This window comes from Bubalus kerabau, chromosome X (assembly GCF_029407905.1).
Source record: "Bubalus kerabau isolate K-KA32 ecotype Philippines breed swamp buffalo chromosome X, PCC_UOA_SB_1v2, whole genome shotgun sequence".
Lineage (NCBI taxonomy): Eukaryota > Metazoa > Chordata > Mammalia > Artiodactyla > Bovidae > Bubalus > Bubalus kerabau.
The window spans coordinates 129,586,822-129,611,367 of record NC_073647.1 but is presented as its reverse complement, the minus strand read 5'-3'; the positions used below and the strand labels follow the sequence as shown (position 1 = coordinate 129,611,367).

At 41.6% G+C, this 24,546-nt stretch overlaps 1 protein-coding gene across 5 annotated transcripts in view; it reads left to right on the top strand.

Moving 5' to 3' along the window:
• The first annotated feature begins 6,090 nt into the window (after positions 1-6,090).
• GK (glycerol kinase) overlaps positions 6,091-24,546 on the top strand; it is a 74,924-nt gene continuing 56,468 nt past the window's right edge. Inside the window, exons 1-3 of one of the 5 annotated variants that reach the window (XM_055564283.1) lie at positions 6,091-6,396; positions 18,143-18,216; positions 20,575-20,681. In XM_055564283.1, coding sequence (XP_055420258.1) covers positions 6,319-6,396; positions 18,143-18,216; positions 20,575-20,681 — 259 coding nt within the window. In that variant the 5' untranslated portion in view covers positions 6,091-6,318. The remainder of the gene's footprint in view (positions 6,397-18,142; positions 18,217-20,574; positions 20,682-24,546) is intronic. The other 4 variants (XM_055564280.1, XM_055564281.1, XM_055564282.1 and 1 more) reach the window with 4 other exon arrangements.

The following is a 24,546-nucleotide window of genomic DNA, read 5'->3' as shown; positions in this document are numbered from 1 at the left end:
ACTTATTCAAGTCTCTGCCTGCATCATATTTTCTAACATCCCATTAATCATGAAAGTCACATGGCCCAAGCCCAGTGTCCTCTGTACCTGTGAAGGGACAGAAGTGAGTTGCGACTAATTTGGGTAAGGGAGAGTAGAATAGTTACAGGAGATGTAAATGTCTATAAAGTAGTGGTTAGGTTTTGTCTGCTTATCAAGGGAAATGTTACCATTTTATACCAAAAACATTAATATGGGCAGCCTCTGACACAATGTATTCCAAAACACAAGTCTATATTTTGATATGCTTTTTTACAGCTTAGACTTTGTACATACTGCCCATCACACCTATGACAGTTGTAAGCCTTTATTTGTATCCAGTAGCAAAGTCTATAACAAAACTTTAAAATAGCCACCCTCCTCCCCCGCCAAAATGTGGGAAGGTACAACACAAGGACATTATTATCAAAAGGCACAATTCATTAGGAGCCACTTATATAACAGTCTATCATATTGATAGATTCATTCATTCATTCAACAGTCACTTATAGAACACCCACACCCTAGGGATATAATAATGATCAGGAGAAAATCCCTGGTACCAGGGAGCCTTGTACATTGCATTTGAGGGGTCAGGAATCTGCATCCTTAATAAGTGCCCTAGGTGATTCTGACACAGACTAATGTTTGAGAATCTCTGCCTCTGACCTTTACTACCAGTATTCTAAGTGGATTATTTGATTGTTAACAGAGAACTAAGATTTGGGACAAAAGAGTTCTATACAAGTCAGAAGACAAATTTCTCATGTCTCACAGTTTTGCCAAATCCCAGAAAAATAGATATTCTAGCATATGCATGGCACAGTGGCTCTCAAAGTGTGGTCCTTGTACCATAGGAGCATCACCTGGGAGCTTGTTAGAAATGCAGATTTTCAGACCTCATCTACTAAACCAGGAATTCTGGGGTTATGGGCCCAGGTTTTAACAAGTCCTCTATATCAGGGATCCCCAACCTCTGGGATCTAATGTCTGATGATCTGAGGTGGAGCTGATGTAATAATAAAAGAAAGAAAGTGCACAATAAATGTAATGGGCTTGAATCATCCTGAAACCAAACCCCATCCCCGTCTGTGGAAAAATTACCATTCATGAAACCAGTCCCTGGTGCCAGAAAGGCTGGGGACCGCTGCTAGGTGGTTCTAATGTAGGTAAAGTTTGAGAATGATCACCATATCTATTATAACAGTAACATTGCATTAAATGATATATAATGCTAGGGAGTTTGTTGTTGTTGTTCAGTCACTCAGTTTTGTCCAGCTCTTTGTGACCCTATGGACTGCAGTATGCCAGGCTTCCCTGTCCTTCACTATCTCCTGGAGTTTGCTCAAACTCACATGCATTGAGTCGATGATGCCATCCAACCATCCATTGTCTGTCACCCCCTTCTCCTCCTGCCCTCAATCTTTCCCAGCATCAGGGTCTTTTCCAATGAGTCAACTCTTCAAATCAGGTGGCCAAAGTATTGGAACTTCAACATCAGTCCTTCCAATGAATATTCAGGGTTGATTTCCTTTAGGATGACTGGTTTGATCTCCTTGCTATCCAAGGAACTTTCAGGAGTCTTCTCCAGCATCACAGTTCGAAAGCATCAATTCTTCGATGTTCAGCCTTCTTTATGGTCCAACTCTCCCATCCATACATGACTACTGGAAAAAAACACGGCTTTGACTATACAGACCTTTGTCGGCAAAGTGATGTTATACTTAGATTGTTAACATGCCTGCGAGGAGACTGTCCAGTTCACATAGCAAGAGGGGAAGGCCCTCAATCTGGCTGTTATTATCAAGTATATTTAAATTTTGAATCTATCTTTAACTTCCTTTGCTACCTTGGGCACAGCACTTCGTGTGTCTGCCTAAATCGTTCCAGTCCCATAAAATATAGAAGGACTGCTCCTATTAATTATAATCCTTTCCAGCACTAACTTTCCAGGTTATACTTATTTTTTTGTATCTCTGTCTATCCATATCCAAGTAATCATTAGAAAAACCCGGAGAGGTTAAGGAAAAGCTAGCTTTCCAAACAGACTAGACTATCAAATCATTTTGGACAACTGATTTTGAATAAAGACCTGATCAAAGAGGCAGTGAGAAACAAACAAAAAAAAATAGACTAGAGTAGAAAAATAAGTCGGGCAAATATGAAAAGACCAAGAAGTGTTACTGGACAAAAAGAAAAAAAATTCTCTAAGGAAATGTGGCCTTTCTGCTTATGTAAATTCTTTGTAAATTAATAAGAACAAGAAAAACTAGAGGAGAAATATAAATGAAACACCCGGAAATTCTTGGGGGGAAGGGTGGAGTTAACACTGATTCCTTGCTGTACCAGTCAGAGATATTTCACAATGAGCTTTCGATGATTCAAGCTACTTAAATCATTTGCATGAGGGACCTTGGTCTTTACCTCTGGATTTCTTTGATAGAAACACAACTGCTACTAAGCTTCCATCTTGCTTTTCATGATGAACTGTGCTACTTGCAGAGTGTTTTCACAGATACTGTGTTACTTAAGTCTCACATTAATCTACCCATGTCAGAGATATTTTCCCTATTTTACAGATAAGCAAAAGAAAGCCATGGGAGGCAATGAGATACTCAAGTTCAGGAAGATTAAGTGTTAAATGCCAGGGTCAACTTCAAACCAAGGTCCTTAGTTTTCCAATCCAGTGTTTCTTCTATCGCTTTGCTTACAAATCTCAGTGGGTGTTGGGGAGATCAAGGTGGACCAGCATCCTATCTTCTTCCTTTTTATCCGTTTCTCTTCCTAATTTTCCTCAGGTTGCCATCAGGGCACTCTGCTTGTGTCAGGAGGTAGAAATTCTGGTCTTGGTTCTACCACTGAAGGTCTCAGACAAGTCACTTATGCACTCTGGGCCTCACGTGGACCATTGTTATGATGAGATTAAATTCATTTTATGGCATTTTATGGCAAGACAAGAAAAATTTAAACATGATGTTATTCTCTGCGTGTTTGGGTTTCCTCTGTCCCCTTTAGTGTGTATTGTGCATCTGCATCACAGACCTCCTTAGGAGATACCATTCCTTCCTAACTTTGTAACAGTCAGGATGACCCACTACTAGCTTTCTACATGCAGATCTGGATTGTGTAAACATGTCAATATGTCATTTGACATATCACCTTTAGTCTCAAAAACATAACTGTGCTCTGTCTTCTGACAGGCCTTAGAGCTTTCTAAAAGATGGTCTCCTTGGCTATAATCCTCAGGTTGGCTCAGAAAAATTTTCCATTTCTTTTTTGAATCGACTTTTGATTAATTTCTTTTTTGGGGGAGGGCACGCTGCATGGCATGTGGGATCTTAGTTCCCCGACCAGGGATTGAACCTGCACCCCCTGCATTAGGCGCATAGAGTCTTAACTGCTGAACTGCCTGGGAAGTCCCTTAATTAATTTTGCATCACCAGTTATTTCCAACTTTTTCTCATAGGATGAAAAATGGAATCAGAATATATATTGATTGATTTTTATATTTATATATAAATCTATATTAAAAATCTATATATAAATCTATATTTATATATAAATCTATTCCCTGGTGGCTCAGAGGTTAAAGCGTCTGCCTGCAATGTGGGAGACCAGGGTTCGATCCCTGTGTCGGGAAGATCCTGGAGAAGGAAATGGCAACCCACTCCAGTATTCTTGCCTGGAGAATCCCATGGAGAGAGGAGCCTGGTAGGCTACAATCCATGGGGTCACAAAGAGTCAGACACGACTGAGCGACTTCACTTTCACTTTCATAATAGATTTAAGTTTCCAGACTGTAGCTGGGGTAAGGGATAGGAAACAGTATGCAAACAGGGATGATTCCAAAAGGATGAGAGTAAATAAGTTTCTGAGAGTCAGAGTAAATATTTAAGGTGTGGCGTTGAGATAAGGCTGAGCTGGATTCTCCCATTTAAGACCCATTGATACCCTTGGTATCAGTCATCAATATCAAGGCCTGCAAAACAAAGAGCTTAGTTGGAATCTTAGGAATTGCATTTCCAGAGACACAGATTCAGGTTCTCTTCTGGGAAAGAGAAAGAGTAAAGGGTTTATACAGGCAAAAGCCACAAGGTGGTTCAAGAATTACAAGTGAACCAACATAAGAATGGGAATATTTGTCTTTAAGGAATCGTGAGTTACATTTCAGTAAGTGTTCGATAAGTATCTTGAGTTTCTGGAACACTGGGCAGATGTTCTGAATGCCTATGTTAAAGATAAGAAGGGTTCAAAGTTTAGATTCCATCCAGGATAAGACATGCGTAAGTCACTTTTCCTCAAAGACGTAAGTTCTGTTTTGGTAAAGGAATGACAATGTGGAACACACAGACTATCATGGGAACCACAAGATCAATAAGTTTCAGAATCTCTCGGGTACATCTAGCCCTACTTTTTCTGAAATGTCTGAATTCTGATCACACGATACTGCTGAACAAATGATTTGCCGTCCTGTTAGAATCTGAGAGTCAAAAGTGTGTGAAAGTTCAGACATACTCAGGGATTTTTGTTTAATGGATCAATGTGGTAGGTTTGGTGACTTTCTTTTTACTGCCTGTTAGAGTCTAGGAAATCTTTATCTGTATCAATTAACATTTTTCAGGGTTTTCCATCTGGGGCAAGTTATCTTAATTCCTTTACATTTGCTGGTATGCCTGTCTGTGTCTTTTCCTCTTCCAGGAAATTCAGAAATACTGTTTCATCTGCACTCCTAAAGCAGGTCAGTTTATCAGTACTTACCAAGTCCAGCATCTCCAGAAGTAGGCCTCATCTGGAACACTAGAATTTGATTTCTAAAAAGAGTATAGGAAAATTTGCTTCCAGAGCAAGAGTGAGAAAACTGTAAACACAAGAGATGAATAAGTGATGTGGTGGAGAGTAAGGCAAAAGGGGAAAAAATAAAAATGATGTTCCAGAACACTGAGAGGAACACTGAGGAAATGGGGTGGAAAAAAGTGTGAGAGTGGAAATAGTACAATGCTTTTGAAATTGATAGAGCACGCTGGTTTACAAAATCAATTTAGTGATTTTTCAACCAGCATTTTAACAAGATGATATGCAATAGAATAACAAAAATACAGAATGCATAGGATTGAAAGATAAATATTGTTTTGGAAACATTTAGAATATATGTAACAATATATAAAATATATATAACATGTAACTATATGAATATAAACGCACGCGCGTGCGCACGCACACACACACACACTCGAACATATGCCTGGGGTTGTTTTGTTAGCTATTTCTCATAGTAGGTCTCGGTCCAGAGTTTGAAAATTCCTGAAAAACAGGATCCCAAAGAACCCGGCAAAGTAAATTCAAGGTTAAATGAACAGGCCCCTTTCCTCTCCTTTTTCTGTCCACAGCATTTAACGGAGGGAGACGAAATGGCGGGTAAGGGAGAGGACACCAGAGGGAGGTCAAGCGAGGAGCAAGGGCGCATCAGGACAGGGGGGAGCCCCGGGACTTTCTGGATAGTCAATTGATGACCTGAGGAGGTTGATTTGTGAGCGCTTTCCTTAAACGCTAAACCGAAAGAACTTCTGAGTTCCTTATCCCTAAAAAACCTCCAGAGGCGAAGGATTCGCGCTGCTCCTGAAGGTGACACTACCTAGGGTCAGCCCCAGTGAAGGAGATTATTAAGTGGGACGAGGAAGGGGTAAGTGGGCGGGGCATCGGAAGCGCGGGAAGGCCCGGCGGGGTCGGTCCAAAGAGTGACTCACGCCGTGCTCTGCACAGCCCACCAGAGGAGCGAGCAGTTCCGCATTTTGGAACCCATCCGCGAGCTGAAGCCCCAGGGCGTAGGTGGGCTTGTGCCCTTTCTGCGGGCCAGTGATGCTCCCTGCAATGGGCAGCACCAGCTTCCCCCTGCGGCCCTGCTGCAGGCGGGCTTGGCTGCCGGCTCGCCGGGCCCACGTGACCTGCCGCGCGGGACACCGCCTCCGCCGCGCCCAGGCCCCGCCCCATGACGTCACGCTCCCTCAGACTGTCTGAACGTTCCTTCTCTTTCCGCTTTCGGTCATTGGCCGGCCTGGCAGACAGCGCCCCCCCCTTCACCCCGCCCCCGAAGTCGTGGGGAACGCGGTTGGGGGCGGGGCCTGGGCCGGAGGGGCGGGGCGAGAAGGCTCCGCGCCGGTAAAGGGGCCGCTCGAAGCGCGGTCCGAGCCATCTACTGCCGCCAGCCTGCAGGCCCTCCAGGCTAGCCGCACGCCCCTTCCCCGCCCGTCGCCGTCACCAGGGAAACGGGTCAAGACCGCCCGCCAACCCAAAGCTGGTTTCATGGCATCCGCGAAGAAAGCAGTGTTGGGGCCCTTGGTGGGAGCAGTGGACCAGGGCACCAGCTCGACGCGCTTTCTGGTGAGCCCGGGGTGGGTGCCACTTGAGAAGGTGCTGAACCGGGGCGGGAGCCTTGGAACGCCGGGGCTGGGTGTCGCGTCCCCATCCCGTTCTTCCCACGGCCCGGGGCCCCGGCTACGGGGCAAGAGGAGGAGGCCAAGGGTTCCGTAGTGGGACTTGCCACGCTGGAGCCGCCCCGCCCGGGCCTGGGGGAACGCGGCCTCTCGCGACCCCCGCGGCTGAGCTGAGTAGCCCTGGCCTCGGTGGTGGAGCGCGGCCGCCTACTGATGGGGGGATTCCTCCCCCGAAGGGAGCTAGGACTCATCGAGCATCCGTTCAGAGCGGCCCGCCTGCAGCTGGGGACAGGTGGCCACACTGACCGCTGCTGCAGTCTTCCCCAGAAGCATTTGGCCTGCCCGGCTCAGGACGTCCTTGGATGGGGGGAAGCTGTGTCACGGCTGTGGGAGCCTAACACAGCGTCTGTGGAGCAGTCAAACAAATATAGTATTTGCGTGATGATGCCTTGTCATCGTCTCCCACAGACATTGCAGAAGGTAGAATGCTCAGGGGGCTGGCGAGTGGCAGAACACATTAGGGAAAAGTCACACTACACTGTTTTTACCGGAATCTTGATTTCATTTCGAAGCTTCATAAATTTCAGTTCCGATACTTTGCCTGTTACAAAGATGACTGTCCTCTCGGCACTTCACAACATAAAGTGACAGGGAAATTGTTTCTCTTTTTATTTGCCATGTGTGACAGCAGAGTTTTGCCATAATGGAGTGCTATTTAAGTGACTCTCTGCTGATTGATTTGTTTGGCGCCATTAGGAAACTTGCTCTTAAAGTAATCTAGTACTGAGTTCAGTAAGATCATTTAAAAGTAATTGAAATAAACTGTTATTGGTTAAGAGCTCATTCTTACAATGGACATTTGACTAACCTGGCAAGTTGATATAAATATTTAATGATTGCTTAGCTCTCTCTTCACTTCTTTGTCTCAATTCATGTTTTGATGTCTTCTTTAGTATGTATATGTATGTATACATTGTATATACCTTATATATATATTTTTCAGAACTCTATTTAGTTGACCACTTGACTAAAACCTGCATCTGTACCTTCATTTTGATACTCATCTCTCTTGTCTAAAGTCAGAAGCTTTCAGTCCAGTTTTAGCTTGGTTCTTATTTAATGACTTATGCTGGTTTGAGCTGCCAAGACCTAATTCTCCTGTTTCTTACATTGTTTATCTTTTGATCAGACAGGGCAGGTTTTACTTTGTCTTATTTTCATATAAATATTTATAAAGTAACCCTGAATCATAAGTAAGAAAGTTCACCCAACTAGATTTGATTAATAAAGTATGCAGTCATCACTACCATCTTCCCAGATTAAGAAAGACCATTAAGACATGTGTGTTGACTAACTGTGGGTTGAGTTTTGAAGCCACATTCAAGAATTGCCCACACAAATGCCTGCAGGGGACAGACAGGTAGAGGGAGGAGGAAGGCTGGAGAGTGGACTCAGACTAAAGGGACAGCCTCTAGCTGCCAGGCGGGAACACTCACCTCATGTTGCACAAGCTTCAGATTCTTTAAGAAAAATTGGTAGTCAAGCGTTTTCAGTGAAATCTTCCTGTCCTTAAATGTTGGCAACTAGTTGCTAATGGACTGTAGGGGCCAAACCAAACATGGCAGTTGTTCCCAAGTTTATACAGCCTTTGCCCTCTGTGAAAGTGGGTAAAATATTTCCTAACTCTGTAGGCTGCCTTTTGAGTTGCCAGCCTGACTGTGCTGGTCTTCCTTTTGACTTGTCAGTGTTGCTGTACATGGGGCTTCCCTGGAGGCTCACATGGTAAAGAATCTGCCTGCAATGTGGGAGACCCAGGTTCAATCCCTGGGTCGGGGAGATCCCCTGGAGAAGGGAATGTATTCTTGCCTGGAGAATCCCATGGATGGAGGAGGCTGGTAGGCGCTACAGTCCATGGGGTCGCAGAGTCGGACACAACTTAGAGACTAACACTGTTGCCATGCATGTAGCCCAGCAGTTTTCTTTATCTACTGCAGGTTGTTCCTGGCCCCTCAGATTCTGTTGCCCGAGGAGTGTCTTTCTGCATTGGTGGGGAAGGAATGAATCAACTTTATATTATCATAGTTGGTTGTTCAGCGATTGACATGAATAGCAGGAGCCTTTAAGAAGTCGGCTGCTGTTTACTGTGGCTTGATCTCAATGAGTAAGCTAAGGTGCACATTCAGAAGGCTCCCATCCCGCTTACAGAGTGATGTTTAAAAGTTGATCAGTAAAGTTTCCTGCTCCTTGAGAAACAACTCTTCAAGAAAGCTTCAGAGGTAGATAGAAGACTACTTGTGTGAAGAGATTCTGGGTGAAGTAGAGAAAAATCTGGCAATGGTTTAGAAAGGTTTTTTTTTTTTTTTTTCTCCCTTGGTTATAAGGAAAGAAGTTGCTAAACCACTGTCTGCAAAATTCAGATAATAGATTTGCTGAACAAGTGCTTCAGTCACAAAGTGATCCCCAGGGGTTGTACCAGTCATATTGTTCCACATCGTAATTATGACTCAGAAATAATTGCTTATCTTCTCAGGAAAGAATACAACAAATAAGAACTGTCATAAGGAAGCTTATAAAGTGAAAAGTATTAAAATAATTTCCTGGCCATTATTCATTGCATTTGCATGTCTCATTCAGTGTTCACAGGACCAATCACCTCACTGAGCTTCCCTGTCCCTTTTTCTATGCCAGTTACATTTTTTCCCCCATAAAGGACACAAGATTTGTTTATTCACGTTCTCTCATCCAAGGGAAATGCCTCCTCCCCATTTTCCCATATCTGCTCCTTGAAATTCTGTTCTTCCTCCAAATAGTGGCTCAGTTACCATCTCTTGGTGGAAGTCTTTGCTCAAACCCTTTCTCAGAATTTCTCCCCCTTCCTAGAGCATTCTTTTTATGTCTCTGTTAATAGCTCTTATCAGCTTTATTTTGTGTTATTATATTATCTGCTGAACTTAAAGCAGGAATCTCCTTTTGGAGACTTGTTCATCTTTGTATTCCTTAAAATATCTTGGTCAACATGAGAAATGAACACCTGTCTTCTCTACAGGGAGTGCTTTACACATATTTCTTGAAAAGATTTTTATAGGTCAACTGAATTTGAATTCAGATTCTCCTTTTTATTTTGTCAAAACATCTTAAACCTCTCTGTCTGATTACTTAATTGCTTCTCTTTTAGTAGTAGAGCTGCAAATTTAGAATGTCTTCATTTCTTCCTCTAGTAGTCAAAGACTTAACCTGGGGACCCTAGGCATATGTTTTGCACCAAAAGAAAATTTCCAACTTGTCTGATAGGAAAGTGAGCTGGGCTTGGCAAGGGTTTACCCAGATTGCAGAGTAGGAACTTCTTGGAAAGAGAATTAGTGTAACAGGTTTGAAGGAGGGGCCGTTTCTTTATAAGTCAAAAGCTTCTGCTTAAACAGTCAACTTCCTTCTTTAATTTGGTAGCTTTGTTGTTTCCCCATTAGATTGACTGTTAAAAAAAGACTCCACCTAGAAGGGTAGGATGGGGTAGGAGGTGGGAGGGTAGCTCAAGATGTAGGGGATGTGTGTATATTGATGGCTGATTGGTGTTGATGTATGGCAGAAACCAACACAACATTGTAAAGCAATTATCCTCCAATTAAAAATACATTAAAAAACAAAGGCTTGGATTGTGTTGTGCCTGTGATGTGTCAGGTACTTTTTGAGGACTTTCCCAACATTATCTCATTTAATCCTCATGCAACTGTGATGTAGGTAGTATTATTGAGCTCCATTACACAGGTGATTAGAACGTGTTGGGGAATGTGCCCAAGGTTGCAGAGTGACTGGTGGAACTGGGATTCAAATCCAGGTCTCTCCCAGTCAGAAGCCTACCTTCCTAACTCCTCCTGCCTTCAGTAGGTTCCCCAGTTTTCTGAGTACAGTTGTTTCTCCGTATCCAGGGGATTGGTTCCAGGTCCCCCATGGATACTAAAATCATAGGATGCTCACATCCCTTATATAATGAAATAGCATATCACTTGCATATAATCTAGGCACATTCTCCCTTATGCTTTAAATCCTCTCTAGATGACTTATACCTAACACAATGTAAATACTGTGTAAGGTTGTAAATACAGTGTAGATGCCATGCACATAGGTGACAGGCACAGGGTAACTTCATGTTTTGCTTTTTGGAACTTTCTGGAATTTTTTTTTTGAAAACACTTTGGATCTGCAGTTGCTCAAATCTGTAGAAACAGAACCGTGGATGTGGAAGACCTTCTGTGGAGGGAAGATAGGAGGCTGGGCACTTACCAGTTCTGATTATGGTCACAGATGAATCTTCACCAAGTAAAACAGACTTACACACTGGTTTCACAATATGTTTTTTTTTTAAAGGTTGCCTTTGAATAAGTACTGCTGGTTTTGATCATCTTGTGACTCAGATTAAGTGGGGCCTGGGCAGGGCTTAGGTGTAGGCACCGTGGATAATGGTTGCGTAACCATTTTGTTCCAATAGCCAGCATCTGTGAAGAATGACTTGAATTGTAGCTCTATGCTTATTTTGGCAGGAAACATTGCCTTGGCCCTGGTTGTCTCATCATACTTAGAGATCTCAAGGTTAAGGGATGGGTTTCCGCTTTCTTTCATTTATGTATTCAACGCATAAATATTAAGCACACATTATGGGACAGGAACTAATGAACAGTGTATTTGGTAAAATGAATTTGGCCCACAGCTGGAATGAGACCCCTCTTACAATAAATGTAACTGTGTTTTCCAACCCCCACTAAGTTGGTTTTCTTTCTTGCCCATCACATTACAGAAATGGTAAGAACATCTCATCAGAGGGCTGCCACCCTCTCTTGTCCTCTTGTCTCATAAACATAAATGTTTAAAGCCTTCAGTTTGGACTTCCATGAGGGGCAGAGTGGTATCTTTTTTTGCCCCTCTCCAAAGCTTAACACAACGTTTGGCATCTGGTAGGTGCTCCTTGGGCTTCCCTGGTGGCTCAGTGGTAAAGAATCTGCCTGCCAATGCAGGAGACACAAGAGACATGGGTTTGATCATGGGAGATCCCTGGAGGAGGAAATGGCAGCCCACTCGAGGTTTCTTGCCTAGAGAATCCCATGTACAGAGGAGCCTGGTGGGGGCTACATAGAGTCCATAGGTTCGCAAAGTGTTGGACACAACTTAGCGACTAAACAACAGCAGCAACAGAGGTGCTTGTTACTTGAATAGACATCAGTAGAGAGAGGCCTCCAGGGCTTGATGTGTTGTCTAGAACTCTTGGACTGAAAGACTAGAAAGGGAAAACTTGTGGGGTCTTGGGAAAAGTTGGAGTTAACAACTATAGTTATATTAGAGGTATGTATAAATATATGCTATTGAATATAACCTCACTTTTTAAAGAAAAATATGCCATTTGCTATGTTTTCTTTACTTCTCTGGCTTTGGGAAGATGCCATGATGCCATTTGTGGTCAAGTTTGCAATGTAACATGTTCGTAGCTAGTATTTTTATTTTAGATGCTACGGATTTACATAATATCATGGTGTTTTAGAGAGGGAGTTTGCATTCCTGAAAAATGTCTTACTTACCCAGTAGAGTGTGGCATGAGTAGGCTAGAGGGGAAATCACGTGGGGATGGGATGCTTGAGTTAGTCACAGGGTGGTTGAAGCAAGCCTTAAAGACAGTTACTTAGTAAGGACTGTATTTCGTGTCTCCACTACTCCCCTTTGGCTGAGACAGAAAAGGTGAGCATTGTTTCAGAAAGTTCTTTTTAAACAGTTCTTATAGAAGTAATTTTCCTTGTTTTAGGTTTTTAAGTGTCCCCCTCTTCCAAATCTGGAAATTGATCATAATGTAGGCACAGTGGTGAATATAGACTAATGACTTCTAACTCTCCTGCTTATAATAGAAATAGTAGTAGTAAGTGGCAGCAGTAGTAGTCGTAGCAACAGCAGTAGAGGTAACATCTTTTGGGTTTCTACTATGTGCCAGCACTATGCTGAACTTTTCTTTTCCTACCTGAACTTGTTTCTTCAGGTTTTCATTGCCCTCCTCCACCAAAAACAAACTCTGGAACCGAGACATGATTTGCGCTTAGAGATGAATACAGAACTGGTGATTTTTTTTTCATTTAATTTATTTTATTTTTTAACTTACAATATTGTATTGGTTTTGCCTTATATCAACATGAATCCACCGCAGGTATACACGTGTTCCCCATCCTGAACCCTCCTCCCTCCTCCCTCCCCGTACCATCCCTCTGGCAGATAGGTGGTAAGAGTTCAGATTAAAAAAAAAAAATTGTGCATCGTCGCCAGTCCAGGTTCGATGCACGATTTTATTTTTTAATCTGAACTCTTATCACCTATCTGCTGTGCTGGTGATAGTAGTAATAATAGGAACAGTAATCAAAATAGTAGCACTGATAACAACAGTAATGGTAACATCTTTGGGATACATGTTATGTGCTCACCTTGTATGAAATACTTTTCATGCATTACTTAGTCCTTTGCAGATGGAAAAATCAGCAACTTAGAAAAGTTTAAGTCAGACAGCTGACATGGGACTTCCGTGGTGGTCCAGGGGTTAAGGTCTTCCCAGGTGGCACTAGTGGTAAAGAACCTGCCAATGCAGGAGACATAAGAGACACAGGTTCTATCCCTAGGTCGGGAAGATCCCCTAGAGGAGGGTATGGCAACCCACTCCAGTATTCTTGCCTGGAGAATCCCCACAGACAGAGGAGCCTGGAGGGGCTACAGTCCATGGGGTCGCAAAGAGTCTGACGCAACTGAAGCGACTTAGCACACATGTCAGTGGTTAAGACTCCATGCTCCCACTGCAGGGGGCACCTGTTCAGTCTCTGTTCTTGGTCAAGGAAGATCCCACATGCTGTGCTGCATGGTCAAAAAAAGACAAAAAAACACAACCAAAAAACTGATATGGACAGGGCTGAGCTTGACCCCCAGCCCTAGCTCTTCCTTCATATGACATCAAGCATGAGGCTCTCAACTGCCTTTCTGGCTCACATGCAGTTCTAAAACTCTCTCTCTCTCTTTTTTAATAGACATATGGTTGACACAGAAGGTCGTTTAAGTTTAAGATGTACACTGTGTTGTTTGATATATTTGTATATTGCCATATGATTACCACTGTAGCATTATCTCCGTAGCTCTGCCTTGTCACATAATTCTCACTCATTTTTTTTTTTGGTGGAAACCATTAAGATCGAGTCTCTTAGCAACTTTGAAGTTTCTGGTACATTACCATTGACTCTAATCACTCTGCTGTGCATCAGCTCTCCAGAACTTATTTATCTACTAGTTCCAAGTTTCTCCCCTTAATGGATCTCTTTCTTTCAGCTATGTCCTCAAACATTAGCAACTGACTGCTGGTGTCTTCACTCAAACAGAGGTTGTTTAGAGTGAAACTGGCAATCTCTTTACCCCTTTTCATACTGTAATTACTGCTCCTTCCCATACTTTTGTTTTGTAACATTGCCTACTCTTTTTTTTTAACTTTTTATTTTATATTGAGGTATAGCCAATTAACAATGTTGTGGTAGTTTCAGGTGAACAGCGAAGGGACTCAGCCATACATATACTACATGTATTCATTCTCGCCCAAACTACCCTCTCATCCAGGCTGCCACATAACATTGAGCACAGTGCCCTGTGCTGTAAGTAGGTCCTTGTTATCCATTTGAATATAGAAAAACACTGCCTACTCTTAACTTGGAACCTGTAACTTGTCATCCTTGAGTATTCCTCCTTTTTTGTCATTCCTCCCTATCCAAGCCCTTGATGCATCTAAATACTTATACCTCCTAAACTGAATATCTCAGCAACGCACTTCATTCAGTACCCACGGCTGCCAAGACACCTCTAGGCATCTTACATGGATCACTGCAGACACATACATCCTCAGCTGCTTTGCCTGCCTCAGCCTACCTTCCCCACTGTTCCCAGTCTTCGTCTGCAAATTACATCTTCTGAGAGCCCCTCTCTGACTCCCCCCAAATCTGGGTTAGATGTCCTTCCTCCTCTTGATAGCATAGGCAGCCCTATGTTAGAAAACCTCTTCCTATTTGCTGCCACTTAATGGATGAAAACATCACAATTAGTCCTGGTATGATTTTGTACTGGAAAAGCTCTGGTATTTAGAAAACCTAGAGCTTAGCCCTGTTTTGTCAGTTCCATCCCATCTCTTGGAGCTTACTTGGTAAGTAAGAGAGCATTTCCATTAGGTCCATGGGTTTCAGCTTGTATTGTCATTTTGCTTTCTGCCTTGGAACTCCATGGTTAAGCGCACTTCTAGAAGAGTTTAAATCTGGAAGCTGAAGTCAATAAAATATGAAATCTAAGGTAGGGTGTGGTCCAGAGACTGAGCTAAAACTCTCTGTCCCTCCCTCCCTCCCGGCTTCTGAAAGGTCCTAGAGATGCGGGGAGGATGCTGAACACTGGCCCAGATCTCTTCCAGATCCCATAAACTCTTGTGTATTCCTTTAAATGAATTTTCTTAAAATGAATTTTTTAAAAGAGTTTCTGTTCTGTGCCATTGTGCATCTGCAGTTTGGACTGATCTTTAAAATGAGTTTCAAACTTGAAAAGGGTGAAAAAGATGAGGAGCATCTGTAACTCAGGGGTGTTTCTCCTTTGCCATCGTTTTTACACGAATGACCATGCTACTCATTTTATAAAGCAAATTGTATAGCCATTGCCATCTTTTGAAATCTACCTGAAAAGAACAGACTAGCATTTTTGCTCCTGGGTAATGTGTTGTCATTGGAGTTACCTACTTCCCTGGTGGCTCAGATGGTAAAGCATCTGTCTACAATGCGGGAGACCTGGGTTCGATCCCTGGGTTGGGAAGATTCCCTGGAGAAGGAAATGGCAACCCACTCCAGTACTCCTGCCTACAAAATCCCATGGATGGAGGAGCCTGGTGCAGGCTACTGTCCATGGGGTTGCAAAGAGTCGGACACGACTGAGCGACTTCACTTTCACCCATCAGCCATAGAGTCTTATGGAAACATCCTTAGCTTACTTTGGATACTTGTCCACCTGCAGACAAATGGATAATCAGGAGGCTTCATTACAATTCCTCACATGAACTAGGTATATGAGAAAAGTACTACTCCATAACTTCACTGTCCAATATGGCAGCCACTGGTCTTAGGTGGCTATTGATCACTTTGAATGTGGTTAGTCTGAATTGAGTTGGACCAGAAGTATAAAGTCTATACCAGATTTCAAAGACTTAGTACTAAAAAAGTAGACAAGCTAATCAATTTTGTATTGATCACCTGTTGAAATGATTTTAGATTTATTGGTTTAAAAATGTTAAGATTATTTTACCAGCTTTTTTTTTTTTTTACTGTTTTTTTGTGAGAAAATTTTAAATTATAAAATTATGTTATGAATTATATGTGGCTTGCATTTGTGACTTGCATTATATTTTTGTTGGATGATGATCCATGAAGCAAGTTGCAGATTCTAAAATAGTAAATCTAAAACTTGTCCCATACACTGGGGAGTGGTGCACGGGGTCAGATCCTAAACACCTAAAGGTGATGTCCATTTTCTCCTCAGAGTCAGAGCTCTAAAGAAGTAGAGAGGTCCAGACTTCATCCTCTTACATCCACATGTTCTGTGATCAGACATCACGCTCTAATATGCCAGATAGGATTTGCCAAATTACTTCCCTTTTCTGTGTCTATTTCAACAACCTTTAAATCCGTTTTTGTGTGTGTGCATAAGGGTCCTGACATTAGCCTACTTAAAACTAGGGGGTGATGGAAGAGGAAGCCTACTCCATTCATAGCTCCCTAGGTCCACTGTCGAAGTCTTATGAATCCATCCACCAAAAACTCACACCTTATTTTAAAAAAAATTTTCCTTGGAGGATAATTGTTTTGCAATATTGTATTGATTTCTGCTGTACAACAACTCGAATCAGCCATAATTATATGTGTATCCCCTCCCTCATAAGCCTCCCTCCCCCTTCCCATCCCACCCTTCTTGTTTCTTGTTCCAGGGTCCTGTGGGAACTTGTAGACTTTGGGATGGAGAAGGCAATGGCACTCCACTCCAGTACTCTTGCCTAGAAAATCCCATGGATGGAGGAGCCTGGTAGGCTGCAGTCCATGGGGTCGTGAAGAGCTGGACACGACTGCGCGACTTCATTTTCACTTTTCACTTTCATGCATTGAAGAAGGAAATGGCAACCCACTCCAGTGTTCTTGCCTGGAGAATCCCAGGGACGGGGGAGCCTGGTGGGCTGCCGTCTGTGGGGTCTCACAGAGTCGGACACGACTGAAGCGACTTAGCAGCAGCAGCAGCAGCAGATTTTGGGAACAGGAGTAATATGAGGAAACATACAACTATGGCTTCCTATTAGAGTTTCTGCCATTTAACCATTTCCCATTTGATTTAATAATGTATCTCCTAATAAGTACCTGATAGACCACAGTGTTTTAGATACTCAACAAATATTTATTAATTACTGACCCTAGGCCAGGCACTATCCCAGGCCCTAGAGAAACTTTAGAAAATAAAATGGGACAAATGGAGTGGACATCCTAGAAACTTACACTAATGCTAAACTTGTAAATTACTGGTATATTACACCAGGTTTCTGCCAACTGCCTTTTATTTATGATGTGTCAGGTTAACCTTTGACTTGTGAGATATTTTATCTCCTCAGAGGACTTGAGAATTTTCCTTCTTGCTTTCATTAGTTTATCACTTCCTCCCCAAAAGATGATGTGTGTGGTGAGTAAGGAGGTGAGCAGCAACAAGACTCACCATATGTTTCCCCTTATTACTTTGTCTTTCTGAGTCTGTCTTCAGCGAGGAATTTTCTCCCACAGGAAACCTAGGCCTGGAAACACTTTCTTAATTGGAGGTGACTTTACTGCTGCAATTAGAGTGATTGGGGAAGTTAATTTTAATTAAAAAATGAACTCTTAACTCTGAAAGGCTAAGTCATGTAATACTTAAATATAGATATACCCAGGTGAAAAATAATATTTGGAAAAGAAGTTGTTAGGTTTTTAGGAAGCGTTATTTTAATGGTGTTAAAATTGCAGAGGCTAGTACTGCACTTATTCTTTGGTAGCTTTCCTCCACAGGTTTTAATGTTTTATAATCAAGGGTCACCAATTCATGTCACAGAGAGCACTCAGCTTGATGCCACGGTCGGTCCTCTTCTCTCCTTCCTGATAACGACTCTCCTTGGCTCTCATAAGAGTGAGATGCATTGTTACACTTTCCTTCAAAGGAATTTACACAGGATGCTTTCCTGCCTGGGCATCTATGATTCCTGTTTCTACATGCGAGATGGATGCAGAATGGAACCTGACACTATCACTATCAGCACTGATCCAGCTCTTTTATTTTTGGTTTTCCTAATCTCTAAACGAAATCCATACTATTCACCGGTTGATGTATTAAATTTCCTACATCTGGAACCATTTTTTTAAAGAATGAAGAATTGCCTCTTCAGCTTTATCTTTAACAGATTTTCATTTATCTAAAAAGAAGTTATTTCTGAAGCTACCTTATAACTTGCATGATTCTATCTGAAGAGAGCATTGTTAGGCATTTCCTCTGAAATGATTTTTCTATCAGTGAATAAGAACTTCAGTTGCCAAATAACTTTTGAACATCTTTGCTGTCTACCTGCATTTTTTACTCTACTCTTGCAATATATTTTTCAGGTTTTCAATTCAAAAACAGCCGAACTACTTAGTCATCATCAAGTGGAAATAAAACAAGAGTTTCCAAGAGAAGGGTATGTTTCCTAATTTAATATGTAAAGATACCTCATATTTATTAGTCCATCTCAACCCACCTGCCCTATGTCTCTGTAAAGTAAACTTGACCAAACACCCTCCTGAGAAGACAAGTAATAGGTATTAGTCAAGAAAAGAAGCAGTAACTTGGGACTTCCCAGATGGTCCAGTGGTAAAGAATCGGCCTTGCAGTGCAGGGAACTTGGTTTCTATCCCTGGTCAGGGAACTAAGATCTGACTTGCCAAGGAGCAGCTGAGCCCATGTGCCATAACTCAGGCTTGGCTTAGCAAAAAGAATAAATAAATAAGTAAATATATATATATAAAAAAAGAAGCACTAACTTGGTAGGTCAGCAAAAGTGTAACTGACTGATGGCTTAGAAATTCAGGGACAGAAAAGGAGTAGTAAAGTAATAAAGCAAAGGTGTATTAGATATCAGAAAGTCCATATTGACTTTGAAGTCATTTAGTTTTATATCTTCATTATTGTCAAGCTGCTTCTCTCCTGATTTGCACGTGAGGGTTTTTTCCTTAAATAAAGAAATGTTTTTTTTTTTTAATTCATATATCTTAACATCTGCTACTAAATCATCCTTTTGGGAAATAATGTTCATATGTAGTAATTGTGGTATTACTAATATATATGCGCTATATAGTACATGTACATGTACTGTACAGTGTTCAAAAATTGATATTTATGACACAACCACTTTGAAAAACTATGTGGCAGTTTCTTATCAAATGAATCATATATCTGCTGCATTCCACTCTTAGGAATTCATCCAAGAGAAGTGAAAGCATATGCCTATAGAAAGACTTATCTACCTGAATGCTTATAGTAGCTCTGTTCATAATAAAACTGGAAACCCCTCAAATGTTTTCCATCAGTAAACAATGAATATACTATTCATCAGTAAACAATAACAAATACTGTTCATCAGGTTTAAAACAGTGACCTGATACATGCAACAACATGGTTGAATCTCTGATATCATGGAAAATGAAAAAAAGCTAGGCGTAGGAGACTACATCCTATATGACTATCTAAAATTTAAGAAAATGCTGAACTGATTAGAATGATAGGAATCCCGAAAGTGGTTGCCTGTGAGTGTGTGATTGACTTGAACGCATGAAAGAACTTTTCTGGTGCAATGGAAATAGTCTACATCTGGATGTGGGTTAGATTGGTATATGCATTTGTTGAAACTCAGCAAATGTGTGTGCTTTAGATTTGTTCATTATATTGTAAAGTTTACTTCAATTTAAGAAAGAGGAAAAGCAGTACCTTACCAGATTTTCCATTAAAAATGTTCTCCTCTGTTTCAGGGAATTCCTTTGTTTAATAATAAAAGTTATTGACATGTTACTAGCATTGGAATGACTGTCCATAGACCTGATCCCATTGCAGTTTAAGAGAGAGGATAGTTAGTCTTGGAAGGATAGAAATTAGAAATATGTGGAAGGAGATCGGGTTTTTGGAAAGAGAAAATTTAGAGACAGAATTCATAGCTTGGGAAAGCTGGGCAGGCCTGGGCGAAAGCTGGGCAGACCTGGAGGAAGGCTGAGAAGAAAGGCATTTGGCATTCCCTTGCTACATCCAGATCATAGCATAGGAGTCTTTTAACTTGTGTCATTTCTACTTTTCCATAGATAAGGTATGCCATTTGTTTCTCCCAGATATTCACCCTTGTCATTTATTATGAGCCATTCATCCTTCTGAGGTCCTTGTACCTTATGTACAATTGCACTGGGATTTGGTCTGAAAACTTGGACCAATCACTTGTCTACATGAAATAGTTCTTGAAAGGAATTAAAAATTTTTTCCCTACTTTCTAACAAAACATTTTAGGAAAAATCATGACAAAAGTGATTAATATACTTCTTTGACTTTAGAATTTGTTGTGCTTCATAAATAAACAAACAAACAAATATATAAGCAAGGAAATCAGTCAGTGTGTCAAAAGAATAATATCTATATTTAGTCTGTTTAAAAATGACTAATGACTAGTGAAACGTGAATACTATCAGATTTCATCAGACCTACAAGATATAAAGAATTGGGGAACTTATTTCTTACTGGATTTGAAAAAATGATTTTAAAACAGGTAGAATATCTGCTGTTTGTGGCCTAGTATTACCTCCTTTGAAATGGTTAATTACTGTATGAAGAATAATAAAAATGTAAGGGAAATTGGCCTTTCTTTAAGTCATTGCTTTAGAATATTGGCTATGCTTTGCTTATCTAATTTTCTTCAGTTTATTCAGCCACACCCTCATAAGTGAACATCTCTAGAGAAATAAATTATATCTGTCTTGCTTGTTTGTGGACTAACCAAAATACTTTCTTTTGTTTGAAGGTGGGTGGAGCAGGACCCTAAGGAAATTCTGCAGTCTGTCTATGAGTGTATAGAGAAAACGTGTGAGAAACTCGGGCAGCTCAATATTGATATTTCCAACATAAAAGGTATTTTTAATGTTTTACTCTCTCTGTGATTATCTCAGTTAAATTCATTCGTTCATTCAGCACATACTCGAGTGCCTGTGCAATGGCAAGCATTTCTTCAAGAACTGAGGATGCAACAATAAACAGGAAGATCAGGTCCCTTTTCTCTTTGCTTTTGGTGCATTTGAGACCACCAATAACAACAGAGAAATATTAGCTAATTTCAGATATGGATAAGTTCCATGCAGAAAAAAAAAACCCAGTGATATGGTAGAGTATACGGAGAAAGGCTTCCTTTAGATTAGAAGGCCAGAGAAGGCCTCTTTGAGGATGTGACACTTTTTCTGATGTCCCGGAGGTCAAAAGGGGCCAGCCATACAAATATCTGGGGGAAGAATGTTTGAGGAAAAGAAAGTAGCATGTGCAAAGGCCCTGAGTGGGTATAAGCTTGGCCAATTCCTGGATCAGAAAGAAGGCCAGCATGTCAAAAACAACGTAAAAGAAGGGTTGTTTCTTACAACCTGATAAAGGCTTTCAGTTGGAATTGAAATCTGGAAAGTGGATAGGGCCTTGTTGGTCAGTTAGGAGTTTGGATGTTGTTCTTAGTGTCACAAGGAGCCATGAGAAGGCTTTAAGTGAGCTGATAGAGGATAACAGGGTCTGACTTGCAGTTTAGAAACAACTCCCTGACTGCTGTGTGGAGAGTGGATAGGAAAGGTGTAAGTGTGGACGCAAAGAGACCAGCGTGGAGACCACCCTGGGCATCCTGAGAGAGAGAGGACGATGACTTGATCAACAGTGGTTGTAGCGAAGGTGAGGAGAAAGGGCCAGAACTTGCTGATGAATTGGATATCAGGGGAGCAGAGAGAGTACTGGGGTGAGGGGGAGAGATGGGTCACAGATGAGACTTGATTTTTTTTTTTCCTGGAGCTCTTGGATAGAGATGCTCTTTACTGAGGAGAGAAAGAAGGAACAGCTTGGAGTAGACAGAGATTTGAAATCAAAGCACTTCATGTATGAAGTTGCCCTAAAATAATTGAGAGTGTGAGATTATTATAGACACCTCTGTTCATTCCTAGTAGTTTTAATAGAATATCTGCCTATGTTTGACTTTGCTTCATTCATACATGGAGGAAAAAATAACCCAGACATCTAAAATTGATGTGCTACTAATGTAAAGGGTGAAAGCACAATGTGGTTATTGCCATCTCCTTAGAGTTTAAATGTTTCTAGCTCATCATTCAAGGGCTATTCTGTTTCTTCCTTGGCTAATTTGTCTCTAGATAGAGGGAATAATTAGTTGTTGGTGATGGTTCCTTAATTCATGTCATCTTGGCTCTGAAATTGACTCACACTCCCAAGTTGAAACATTGATTTTTTTTTCCTCCAGAGTTTCCCTTATTTCCCTAAATAAAAGTCATTTCAAAAAAAGACTAAGCACAATCAAAACTAGTCATTCAGCAAACTCAGAATGCCTACAATGTGCTAAGTGCCCTTGGGACACAGTGGAGCACAAATAGGGTTATACAGCTGTCAAATGGGAGAAACATGTCAATCCCATTACAAATTCATGGGATACTGTAACAGTGATATTTCTGTTACTGCAGATTTTTACAAGAAATACCCACAGGCAGTTTGATATAGGTTAACAGCTTTTTAATATCCTACCCTCATTTTATTCCTACATCTAAGGGAAGAACTTCACACTTCTTTTAGAGTTGCATTCACCAAGTTTTAGATGAGTTGCATGTGGAAGTGATTGTTGCTCAGTTTTCTTGAATTGTCCTCACAGCTTTCACAGTCTAAACAGTGTAAACATATGAGGCATTCACCAGCACACTCTGTTGTCAAAATATCCATTACCAGTGACATTAATCATCTAGGTGGCTGAACGCCATGTTCAGGATGTAGCCTCCAGAGCCACTGGCCATGATTTTGACCTCTTTCTACCTCCCTTACAGGTGAGGTAGGCTGCGGTGTGTTAGCCTTCTGGACCTACTCAGGTGGTTCTTTTTTCTCTTGTTTTTGTGGTGTTCCTGAAGATGACACATAACTGCAGTCCAAGTGACTTGTCTTCCACTTGCACTGTCTGCAAGAGCACTGAACACATAGCTCCCTGCTCTCTGCTCCTCCGTGTCTGGCCAGTGTGAAACTTATACCCTAACCAAAGTGACCCAGTACTTCCTTCTCAACAACTCCCAGCCTACGGCCAAGGAAGAGAACATTCCACAAGCCCATCCATATCAGGCTGATTGTGCTAAAAAAAACTTTTTTCCCAGATAATTTCTTGAATGGGCACTGTCAAGAGCCAAGCTTTGGCTAGAGCTCTAGGTAACAGAAGCCTCATGATGTAAAGGATTTTCCATCACCCAAACCTAGTTGTGGATGAGGGGACAGGAAGCCATCACAGGTCGTGGAGCTCTTTAGTGGTGGATAACGTGCATGCTCAGCCACCCTGTCTCCTGGTCCAGTCCTGTCTTTCCTGAGCTACACAGATGTTAACCTCAAAATGGCTTGAGTTTTGAGTTCCAGTGTGGCAAATAAATGATTTTTTTTTCCCCCACTAAAGAGTGACTCATTGATCACTTACCTGGTAATCACTGAGCTTATCATAGCTGGTTGTATTTCTTTTACAAACTCCAGTTTCATTGGTTTTAGTTGTCCTCATCAGCCGAAGAGTGTTGATTTCAGGTCCCTACAAACAAGGTCTCTAAAATCAGAGTTCACTTTCCAGTTTAACAGCTCACAGGAGCCCAAGACAATAGGCTGCTGCTTTCCTTCTTGGCTTAGAGAGCTAGGCAGTTCTGTTTGCCTGTCACTGGACTGAAGGAAATACAAAGTATACAGACTGACTAGCGATTAGAAAGACTGAAATAATGCCATTTGCAGCAACATGGGTGGACATAGAGATTGTCATAGTGAATGGAGTAAGACAGAGAAAGAGAAATATTGTATGACATCCCTTATATATGGAATCTAAAAAGAAATGGTACAAGTAGAGTTCCTTACAAAACAGAGACTCACAGACTTAGAAAACGAACTCATGGTTGCCAAAGAGAAGGATAGGTGGAAGGGATAGTTAGGGAGTGTGGGGTGGGCATATACACACTGGTGTATTTAAAAGAGATAACTAACAAGGACCTACTGTATAGCACAGGGAACTCTGCTCAGTGTTCTGTGACAGCCTGGAGGGGAGGGGAGTTTGGGGAAAAATGCATACAGGTATATGTATGGCTAAGTCCCTTTGCTGTTCACCTGAAACTATCTCAACATTGTTAATTGGCTATACCCCAATAAAAAATTTAAATAAAAAGTATACAGAGTGACAAAACCAGATAATCTCTTTCATCCTCTGTCAGGAGGTACAAACAGAACACAAAATACACTGTTACAAAGTTGAAAGCATCAAATCCTAAGTGATTAGATAGTAGTTCTCACACCCTTGCAAAACAAGGAAACCCCCACACCCACTGCCTCACCCTACTCAACACATCCACAGACATTTCCTTCACCTCTCAGACTTGGCCTCTCAGAAAAGGTATTCTTGGTCCCAAAGCACTTCTCAGCAGTAGCCAGATATCATTTGAAATTGTTACAACTTGCCATAAGCACACATCTTCCAGATGCTACTTTCTTAAAAAGCTTTATACTGCTTCCCACATGGAACTTCCAGTAGTCCCAGAGCCTTCCTCTAGGGATTGTATTATTTTGTGTGTGTGCACTCAGTTGTGTCTGACGCTATGCGACCGCATGGACATAGCCCACCAGGCTCCTCTGTCCATGGGATTCTCCAATCAAGAGTACTGGAGTGGGTTGCCATTTCCTCCTCCAGGGGATAGTCCTGACCCAGCGTCTCCTGCATTGGCAAGTGTACTCTTTACTGTGG